An 11218-nucleotide genomic window follows, 5' to 3' on the forward strand; every position below is an offset into this window, starting at 1 on the left:
TGTTTGGTAAACCCTTAAATTTCCACAACAGCTGAGAGAAGCCAATCGTCCCATTGCAATAAAACCAATGGTAAGTGTCAAAATGGACCATAGTGGTCAATTCCAGGAGGATTTTAAAGAAAATAGAGTTGAAGAGAGCATATTCAGAGATCCCTGTTTGCGTGAAAAACACCTTACCGTACTGAAAATCTGTCTTGTCTAGCGATTCTGCTGCTCACAGTCTATGTTGATTTGCGCAGCAAAAAAAAAAAAAATAGTGTTCCTGAGCACACAGATACCTTTCCTTGTTGGTTTCTGCCCTCAGTCTACATGGCTTTAAAGCAATGCCAGCTACCACATGTAAAAAAGAAAGTCCTGAACCAGAGTATTTCTAAATGACTTAGAATATTCAGAACTAAAGTGTTTTGAGTTTTAGCCTTTTTAAAGAGCAATGTGTGAAATTAATCAGCTCCACTCTGCCAAGTCCTGCAAAAACAGCAAAGTTAAAAAAAAAAAAAAAGCTTTTCTTTTTTTTTCTTGATTATTAAATCTGATTAAAGAATAACTCAGGCTGGGCGGTGGTGTTGCACTCCTTTAATCCCAACATTCAGGAGGAAGAGAGAGGTGAATCTCTGTGAGTTCAAGGCCAGCCTGATCTACAGAGTGAGTTCCAGGACAGCCAGAGCTATACAGAGAAACCCTGTCTCAAAAAACAAAATAAAAACAAAAAATAAAAAAAAAACAAAAAAGAAGAATGGCAAATTTGAAATATATTTCATCTATATTTTAGAAGAAATTACACTTTGACTCATACTTCTTCAGCATTAAATAACAGATGTTTTATGAGATATAAATGCATGCACACATTACTGTTTCTCCATCCACTCTCTTGAAAAGCAGCTGGTCTCAAACCTTAGATGATGACCTAGGCACCTTACTTCTCACGATAGCTTACACTTAGTTGCAAGAAAATAAAGACGTCAGTGTCTTTCATCAATGTAATAAAAAAAATAGCATTATTCTATTGTGAGAGTATACTGCAAAAGTGTTTTAGCACCTCGACATCTGGTGCTGATGGCAAAATTAGAGAAGATATTGTCGTTGTGTGATCAGTGACATGCTGACCGTTTGATGCTTACACAAATTCCCAGATTGTATGCAATCACACTTTTAAAACCTTTCATATTTTTAAATTGCTTACCTAAAAAGTAATATATAGTGCCCGCACACTAGAAATCTTGCCTCTGGAAAATAGTGGGATATCTGAATAGTAGGACATGATTAAGCAACTATTTCCCAAGCTGGTTGAGACACTTTCTGGAACAGTGTGTTTGTACAGTGGTGACTATTTGTCACAGTAGGCCCTGACACCGGCATTAAAGCACCAACCAAATTGGGCAATATGTCATAAGCAGCCAGTTGGGGGGCAGTAACAAAATACTTGGATAACCATTCTATACCAGAGACATCTGTTTAGTTTAGTAAGACAGTAACACCAGGCACCACCATAATTTGGACACTGTAAATATCATAATTCACTTGATTTTTAAAAAGAAGTAGGCAACCTAGAAATCCTATACACTATATATATTTTAAATATCAGCTGTATGTGGCATTGTGCAAAAGCATTTATGTAATAGTTTAAGGAGGCAATACAGCAAAAATAAGCAAAAATTATGTGATATAAAATTTACATATGACAGTAAACAAAATTCTGTTTGTATGATTTCTTTGGATGGTAGAGTTATTTTGTACTTTCTAATTTGCTATTAAATAGTTCAATCCTACTAATAGTGAGCTTACTGGGTGTTAGACACTGTGTAATTATTTTGACGAAACTCTTTTAACCTTTGAAAACAATCTTATGAAGTGATGCTCTCATCCTAAGCCCTAGTTAACTGAAACTTGAAGAAATGAACTTGCTTGTTCAAGGTCAAAGGAAGGCCTAGAACTTCTCAGTTTAACACCAGACTTCACATGCGTGATCTTCAGTAGTTCTTAAAGGAAAAGTTGTCTGTGTCCATGGTGCACACTGTACATTACTCTCCTAAATGAATGGATATATGGAAACATCCTTAGTATGTTTTAGGACATACAGCAACTAGCTTGTTGTGATGGCTTCACAACCACCCTGGTTACAAGGCTTTCTATCACACATCCTAGGCATCTACTCAGCGTTAAGCAAACCCATGTTGATCGGTCACTCACACAAAAGGAATACTTATCCTCAAAAAAATCCTAATGATTCACAGATTTTTTAACCTTAAATCCAGAAACACAGATGAAAGAGAATGAGCATTTCTTGGCTAGAAGTCATTATCTTCTCCCTGAAAATCATGCCTCCAAAAGAAGAGATGAACAGCAGCCTGGTGATTGGTGCATAAAGAACACTGGCTCTTAGGAGCCTGTGTTCCTACTCCTACCGAAGAGTGAAGTGCTTCTTGAAAGAGCTGGAGAACAGCTTCAAGGTTCCCCTTCTTTTGGGCATCAAAAAAGACTTCACAGCTCAAGCGCCGCCTGTCTAGATCCTACCCCATTTCTTTGCATACCTTTCAAGTGTAGAGGACTGACCTTTCATTTATCTTTCTTTTCCTTTACTTGGTTTGGGTCCCTCCCCCGTGGCCCCAGAAGTGACTCAAATGTTCTCTCCGTCTAAGTGCAAAGCTATTTTTACCATCGTATTTGGGAATCTCTGAGCACACATTGCTGGCTGCTGAAGTAAGTTCCAGGTGCCCAGGGTTCATGTTTCTTGCTGTCCACAATTTGAGGCATGGCTCTTCGGAGTTTTGCCTTTTACTGGCAGGCTTGTCCCTCCCGTTTCTTCTGTAGGGCCACTCGTCTATGTTTCTGCAAACCAGTCTTGCATACTTTTCACTGTTTCTCTCTTCGTTTCTTTTATCGCTGGTCCCCAGCTCTACCTTCTCAGCTAAGGGTTTATTTGAATCTAGTCATATAATGATCTAGCCTCAAACACTGGTGTTAGACCACAGAAATTTTATTACCAAACTCTCATCCATTAGTCTCTTCTTTGAACATCCTCTTACTTTCACCATCACCCCCCAAAACGTGGTTTTCCAAAAGTTTCTTTTCTTCCTGGAAATATCAACATCTTAACACTTCTGTCCCTAAGTGACTACTCAAGGATTCTTACTTCCCCACACCCTAAAAGGATGGCAATCTTCTTTAAAGTTCCTGAGTTACTCATTTCTGTGAATTTAGCCACTATCTTTGTCTCCAGTCAACTGAAATTTTAACAAGGGCCGGGCGGTGGTGGCGCACGCCTTTAATCCCAGCACTTGGGAGGCAGAGGCAGGTGGATCTCTGTGAGTTCGAGACCAACCTGGTCTACAGAGCTAGTTCCAGGACAGGCTCCAAAGTCACAGAGAAACCCTGTCTCGAAAAACCAAAAAAAAAAAAAAAAAAAAAAGAAATTTTAACAAGGGCAAGAAATTTTAACAAGGGCATAAACACATGGAACACTATTATAGTAGAGCTTCTACTTGTAATAGTTTCGTTTTGATACCTTTAAAACAAACAAATCCCTAAATTTGTCTCCAACAGGTTCTGTACTAGACTTTGCAGTCTATTTTGATATGATTAGCATGATTAGTTCAATTAAAGCCTCATGAATGAAGGAAGAAAATTGATAATCACTGAGTGAGCGCTGTATATTATACACCAATGTGTGCGTGTTTATTTGTATGTGTGATACTATTTCATGTCAAATGCTAACATCAAAATTATGAGGCATTGATCAGATACACCACTTGATCTCTTAAAAAAAGTCGAACAATCAAACAATAACAACAAAAACCAAGACTAAGGCAATCAAACCCTAACGATGTCTTGCTCCCTTTCTGTCACAGTATTCTCTATGTTCTTAAAGACGCATAGTGAAAATCTGCTGTCCAATAAGTTACCCAAAACATTGTTTCTTCTGCTGCTAGCTGAGTTATCCACAGTCTTTTCTTTCTTTTCCTTTCCTTGGACAAGAATTAGACTTCTTTTCAAACTTTTGGGGGAAGATGAAAAAGGAAATGCATTTGAAAATAATAATAAATTACCAATGACAGGGCAAACTAGTGGGAAATGTTCTACCATTCACCTAGTAGAAGATCTTATGAAGAATGAATTCAGGGTTCTTTCAGTGGGTTGCTAATGACAGTGTTCATTCCTGTTGCTACTTATGTTCTCCAAGTTTTTTAAAGATGTATTTTAACCATTTAAAATGTGATGGTTTGAATTTACACCCACCTTTTTTAGCTAGTTGATAACATTTATGACTTCCTCATGGTTTACGGAGAAACAACATAATTGCAATTATGAGCCTCTCACATTTTATAAACATTTCGAGTTCCAAGAGTACACTAGGTAGTGGTTTTAGGGTCAGTGCATATTCTCCCACTAAGCTAATGTCAAAGGACTGCTATTGCTCATGCTAGAATAGTCTTATTCTTCCTTCCCCATTCCTGTCTACAACTTCCAAAACAACAATCAAGAGGTAAATTAGTTAATCAAAAGTGAGTAAAGTAGGAGGTGGGAGCAGAAATCTGTTCATGCCATACTGATTCTGTTTTACTGTACTATGGACGTTCTGCACCATGGTGGGAATATGTATTCACAATGTAGGAGGGGATAATTCAGTAGGAAAAGGCTGACTTGATGGGAAGAAAAGCCACCCTTAGCAGCCGTTCACCAGTCCTCTGAATCTTCTTTATTTATAATTTAGAATCCTCGTCTCCTACATTTCCGTACTGACTGTAAAATAAAAGGATTATGTGAGAACTCTCAGATTCTTTAGCAAGTTTGTGATGTGTGACGTCTACTTCAGACATGTTAAAGTTAGCAGATTCTAGGAACAGCTTTGCCTTAAAAAGCACTTCTACAGACCAACCTTTGAGATTTTTAATAGTAATATTTTTGTCTTGTTTATCTACTAATTTCAGTAATAAAAGTATTTTATATACCATGCTACATCTTTATTTTGAATTTATAGTAAGTGTGATATGATGTGTTTTGATATATACATGTTTTGTATCATTTGAATCAAGTTAGACATCTTAAACATTCAGCATTTCTTCATGGTGAAAGCTTTTGACATGTCTTCTAAGAAGATATTCTAACACGTCTGTATGTGTATGAATGTGTATGTCGGACAAAGTCATCCTCTAATATCTTATTTTATCATTCCCTACTTTGGTTTGTTTGTTTTGTAAGGGCAAGCTGCTCTTTCAAAACCTAGAGACCCCCCAACCACTTTTTCTATGCTTCAAATGCCTAGCCAACAGGTCCCGGAAAACCTCTCGTCTCCACCGTCTCTAGTACAAGGCTTACTTATAATCATGTACCACCTAGCTCAGTATTTGACATGTGCTCTGAGAATCTGAAGTCAGCTCTTGTTCTCAGAAGGCGGCAGTTTGCCCCCTGAGCCCTGTCTAGACTCTTCTGTGACACACACACTTCACTATCCTTGTCTGCTGTTCCTGTGGTCTATACGCCAGTCCCTCCTGGTCCAGTTTGCACTCAGTACCTACTGGTCAAGTTTTCCTTTCGCCTACTTAATAGTGCTCCATTTTAAAAGTGATCACAATTTTAAAAGTTTCATTTTTATAACAAACATTGAATGTTCTTCCATTACATCCATTTTAAGGACAGATTACGAGAAACTGAGTTGTTAAGTTTGAGCAAATTCCTTTTAAGTTTTCCCACCCCAATTCTTGGGCCACTTTTGTCTTCTTTCTTCTACTTCTGTCCTTCTGTCAAAGTAATTAATTACTATAGATTTAAATTTAGTGAGAAGAGATAGAAGTATTAAAATTATGAAAAGAGTAATTAGGACACTATTTTAATTCTTTGAGCAATAATGTTATATGATTCCCCTGTTTGAAAGATAAGTTTTCAAGTTATCTTCTACATATAAGAGACAGCATAGCATGTGGCTAGAAACAAAAGCTCACTTCCACATGAAAAGCTAGATTGGACCTGATTTTCATCAGCCTTTAGTCTGCAGTCTTAATCTTGGTGACTAGGCAGCTGGTGGAAATTGAATGAAATAACGTAATTTAGGTGTTGTGGTCTGCTTTATCTTCCTAGTGTTTTCTCTCACCCCAGAGTCTAAAGATGGTTCCCTGGCTTCCTAAGGAATTACACAGCTACACAACAGCAAATACATAAAAACCAGACAAGTTGCTCAAACTTAGCATTCAAAGGTCAGGTCTCAATGGAGGTTTTGAAGAACTGTCTTCCAGAATGAACAAAACATCTTGGGTTAAATTTTTAGCTAATTCCAAAATTATATGACAGTGATTTTTGTATTGCTTCTTTTGCTTTAATTTAGTTTAGTTTCTGAAAATGGAAGCCATAGAGAATATAGCCTACAATCATCGGTGCTTGGGGTAGAATAAGACCTTATACTTCCCACCAGGTTTTCAGACACTAAATATAAAATGTGGCTACTTGTTGGTAGTGCAGGTATTCCTCCAGAATTCTCAGGAAGGATAGAAAATGAAAGAAAGAGGAACAAGAGGTTAGGGGAGAAGAGAATAGCCAAACAGAGAGAGGAGAAACCCCCAGCTGTAGTTTATTGACCTTGTAATGCTTAGCCCCAATTAAAGTTTATGCTAAACATGGTAATTAATGCTGACTGCCTGGCTTCATGCTGCATAAGTTGTATGTATGACATTATTTTATTAAACCCTTACCTATACTGGATAAAGCAACCCCTGTCATCTTGAAGTAGTTCCAATAGCACTTTTCCATAGGCACAGAAATAAAACTCAACTCAGGAATGAAAGAGAGTTCTTTGAAATCTGGGGGCTTCCTACATTCCACCTTTGGGCTGGAAACCGTGTGCGTGTGCGTGTGCGTGTGCGTGTGCGTGCGTGCGTGCGTGCGTGCGTGTGTGTGTGTGTGTGTGTGTTGGACTATGGACACAGTGCAATAAAAAAACATTTGTTTCATTATATGTACCACGGGTGCTTCCTTTTTCATCTGAATCCTAGCAAAGAACTTAGGGGCGTCAGTGGACAGTGGGAACGCGAATAAAAATTGATGCAGAACAAAAGCACTTGGGATGAGGCCAAAAATACACTTGAAATGTCAAGCAAGTGTTTTGTGGCTTGTTTTTAATAGCTATTCTGAGTGCATTGTTACATGTATTTTCTCTTGCTTGTAGTTCAGTCCTAGCTGCATATGCTATTGCTCCAACTGGGAAAGGGAGCAGAATTCAGACTTTAGTTACGACTTTCGAAAATAACAAGTAGCCCTGGAAGGTCACCATGGAAGCATCCCGAGTCATTTCAGACAGTAGCGTGGGACATGAGCACCCTTCAGCCACCCCCCCCAACACCCACCTCATCTTACAGATTTAGTAAAAGAGAGGAAAGAGATTGTTTACCTGCTTCTATTGAGGCTGAGGCCTGAAAGTTGTGTGTAACCTTTGAAGCCCTTGTAATGGTTATAATCACAGGGATGGCATCTTTTTGACAGACAAAACAGAGAAAAGAGCCGAACCACGCTGGAAATATTAATGAGGCTATTTTGGAGCAAGGGCTATTGCCTATGAGATCTCTCATCATGAGTCTATACTTAGAATTCAGATGAACCCCGGAGGGAGGGGAACCGGGCAGTGTTAATCCCCAGTTGTTTTGAAGTTGCCTGGTTAGCAGGTTCGTATCTAAACCGTCCAAAATGGAAGTACTGGGTGTTTTCGGTGATGCGACTCTCTGTGTGTATTTTGTTTTAACCTGTTTGTCATAGGGACTGTTGCATCGCTCCGAGAGATGACATTTCTCCATTTTCTTTCAAACTGAATGTTCTTCTAGTGAGCGCTAGCTGTAATCAGTTTGGGAGCCTGATGCTTCATGACAGCTAGAAGTTGGATTGAGTTTCAGGAGCTACTATATATAAAGCTGGGTCGACTTATGTCACCGCACTAATTAAATGCCATCTGGGTGGCTCCTCTGGGTTTTTTGAGTCCATCACCCAGTTCAGATCAGTCAGAGGCCAAGGAGAACATGATGATGGACCTTTTTGAAACTGGCTCCTATTTCTTCTACTTAGATGGAGAAAATGTGACTCTGCAGCCATTAGAAGTGGCCGAGGGCTCTCCTTTGTATCCAGGGAGTGATGGTACCCTGTCCCCCTGCCAGGACCAAATGCTCCAGGAAGCCGGGAGCGACAGCAGTGGAGAGGAACACGTACTGGCGCCCCCGGGCCTGCAACCTTCCCACTGCCCGGGTCAGTGTCTGATCTGGGCTTGCAAGACTTGCAAGAGAAAATCTGCTCCTACAGATCGGCGGAAAGCTGCCACCCTGCGCGAAAGGAGGAGGCTAAAGAAAATCAACGAGGCCTTTGAGGCCCTGAAGCGTCGGACTGTGGCCAACCCCAACCAGAGGCTGCCCAAGGTAGAGATTCTGCGGAGCGCCATCAGCTACATTGAGCGTCTGCAAGACTTGCTGCATCGGCTGGATCAGCAGGAGAAGATGCAGGAGCTGGGGGTGGACCCCTATAGCTACAGACCCAAGCAAGAAATTGTAAGCCCAGATGTTGCCAGAGCCGGGACGTGTAAAGACCCATTAAATGCCTTCGTGAGGCCTTAACCTCCACCTGCTTGGTGCCCACCCCTCCCCGCCCTGCTCCCTCTCTAATGAACCCCCAGTGACCCAAGAAGACCGAGCCCCTGCCCTAAGCAGGAAATGCGGTCCGGCCCAAGGAAGCAGGGGAGACACCCCCAAGCCGCCTCCTCCCCCGGAATTTGTTTCTTTCCTAATCTGTTGCTTCGGTTTTCTTTCCAGCTTGAGGGTGCGGATTTCCTGCGCACCTGCAGCCCCCAGTGGCCAAGTGTTTCGGATCATTCCAGGGGGCTCGTGATAGCTACTAAGGAAGGTAATGTAAAGTAAAGGGCACTGGGCTGCACTGTAAGCATCCGGCTCAGCACCGGGATGCTCTGGCCGAGCAGAGGCAGAGAGCACTCAGCGCTCATCACTGGCTCAGAGATAGACTGTCAGTGTCCAGAGCCTTTTTTTTTTTCCGCTCCCACGGACGCAGTCTTCCTGAGCCGCCTTTGTAGCCTTTTGTGGGACACAGCTGCGCGTTTCTATATGCTCTGTTGTTTTTTCCACCCCTTGTACTTAGGAGGAGCAAGCGTGGATGCCTCGGCCACCAGCAGTCTCCAGTGCCTTTCTTCCATAGTGGACAGTATTTCCTCGGAGGAACGCAAACTCCCCAGTGTGGAGGAGGTGGTGGAGAAGTAACTCGGCCAGCATTTGGGACATTCTTCACTCAACAGGAAGACCTCTTATGGACTAATCATTTAGGTTAGGGCTCACGGACCCCAGAGTTTATGAAAGCATATGAAACACACTCACAAAGAACCCCTTAGTCACCTCAACTGAAAGTTCTTTGCCCCGCGCTTTTAATATGATTATTATACGATTATTATTATTATTTGGAACCGCTAGTGGCTTAGCTCTAGAACCCTAATTTTGTTTTTAATTTGGTTGGTTTTTATAGCATCTTAACTTTTATTATGGTCACGTGACCCTTTGGTGTCGGTTGCAAATGAAGTTCATTCCTGTCTAAATCCAAGTGGGAAGCTTTAATCCGAATGGTGTTTAATGTACTTTTGTAAATAGTCTTAGTATTTTCGTTTTTATGCACATCTAAAGACTATATTTTAAATGTGGAATTGAGCATTGTATATAAACTGTGTGAAGATCCTGTTATTGTAATATTAAAATATTAATATGTTTCTACATGTACAAAGAGGTGGCCTTCGTTTGATTTAACTAGAAAAAGAAAAACATGAGGGCAAGCAAACAAAACTAAAGAACAGCCATATTTTAACTTAGATAATACATGTACCCAGTTATTTAAGACTTTTCTCTCAGCCTAACTTAAAAGGAGGAAAATGAATGTTAGGGTCGCAGACTCAATTAAACTGAGTTCATTAACATTCCATGTAGATCCTGTACTTGTTTTTAATAGAAGGAAATATCCAGAAAGCATCTCTATTCTCCTATCTTTCTTTTCTTATCTTTCACTTTTTCTTTTCTTACTATTCTATAGTTGGTAATAAGGGTGGGATTTGCTTACTCTGAAATTTAATTTTAAATGTCCCAAAATTTCTACATTCATTTTTCTAGAAGAAATTGAATGAATTCAACCCAAATTATTATATATTTTTTCTATTCCTTGGTGTTCTATGCTGTTTCCAAGTATAGATCTGAGGTACCCAAGGCCTATGTCTTGATAGCTGGTTTTCTTGAACTAGACTAGCCCCCAACAGACTGGAATATCTTCAAGTGCTCTTTGGCCTGAGTTTATTTTCCAAACAGAAAGATAAAAGAAAAGAACAATCTGTCTCTTGAAGAGGGGTAGGTGTCTATGAAGGGGGTGAGGGGGGTTGCTGCTTCAAGAGATGGAAGGGTTAAATGCTTGGGAACTAAAGATAACAACACACATGAAACCTCTTAGCTGGACCAAACAGCAAAGCCCCAGAGACCAGAAAGCCCCAGGAGCTCTACAACATGAAGATTTTACAACGTGTGCCGCGTCTGTTTATCCTGTAACCTCAGAGGAAGGAAAAAAACGACCACCAAGAAACACAGCGGGACGTACAGAGAAAGCATGCAGTCTCTACTAAACCATGCCTTCTGTCTAACGCTCAGATTTTCAGTTTGTGACATTTGCATAAACGTTGAGATTCAGTCTCTCTAACCCAGAAACGTTTTGAGCATGTTTGTCAACAACAACAAAAAAAAAGTTTGGATTTTGAATCATTTTAGATTTTGGTTGCTGGAGTTGGGTATACTTTTGTTCGACTAATTTATTTTCTGATCATATGAAAACGTCTGGGTTCTTCTAAAATTCTTCAACATTCAGAAAGTTCTGTTGAGGCGACTGGCATTGGCATGTAATTCCTTTAAAAGCTTTGAGAGAGAGCAGGTGGCTGTGCTCCATACTACTGGGTCTCTGTGAGGACTCTGTAAACCAAATCCAGGCTGCTCCTGCACAACCCGAACCAACCCTTCTCCCGTTTAGTGCCCATACCTTGTTTATGAAACAAAGGGAGGGAGGGTTCTCCATGTCCCATGGGCTCGTGAAAATTCCCCAAGACAGCGCATGCTAAGTGTTGAGTCAAGAAGGCACAGACTGACACCCATATCGATGATTTTTATTTTGTATTAGTAAATCTCAAATTGGCCAACAAGAGGTATGTCACCCAGCACCGCAGTTT

At 40.5% G+C, this 11218-nt stretch overlaps 1 protein-coding gene across 1 annotated transcript; it reads left to right on the plus strand.

Moving 5' to 3' along the window:
- Positions 1–7994: 7994 nt before the first annotated feature.
- Positions 7995–9348, plus strand: Myf6 (myogenic factor 6). The gene is made up of 3 exons (XM_041676500.1): positions 7995–8513; positions 8775–8865; positions 9115–9348. The coding sequence occupies exons 1-3, from the start codon at positions 7995–7997 to the stop codon at positions 9231–9233; spliced, it is 729 nt and encodes a 242-aa protein (XP_041532434.1). The 3' UTR covers positions 9234–9348.
- Positions 9349–11218: the final 1870 nt, after the last annotated feature.

Source organism: Microtus oregoni, unplaced genomic scaffold, assembly GCF_018167655.1.
Source record: "Microtus oregoni isolate MIOR12 unplaced genomic scaffold, Mior012 000001F_ref0000356, whole genome shotgun sequence".
NCBI lineage: Eukaryota > Metazoa > Chordata > Mammalia > Rodentia > Cricetidae > Microtus > Microtus oregoni.

Coding starts and splice junctions, on each gene's coding strand:
- Myf6 (XM_041676500.1), top strand. CDS start 7,995: ATGATGATGGACCTTTTTGAAACTGGCTCCTATTTCTTCTACTTAGAT. Junction 8,514..8,774: donor ACAGACCCAAGCAAGAAATT/GTAAGCCCAGAT, acceptor TTTTCTTTCCAG/CTTGAGGGTGCGGATTTCCT. Junction 8,866..9,114: donor CGTGATAGCTACTAAGGAAG/GTAATGTAAAGT, acceptor CCTTGTACTTAG/GAGGAGCAAGCGTGGATGCC.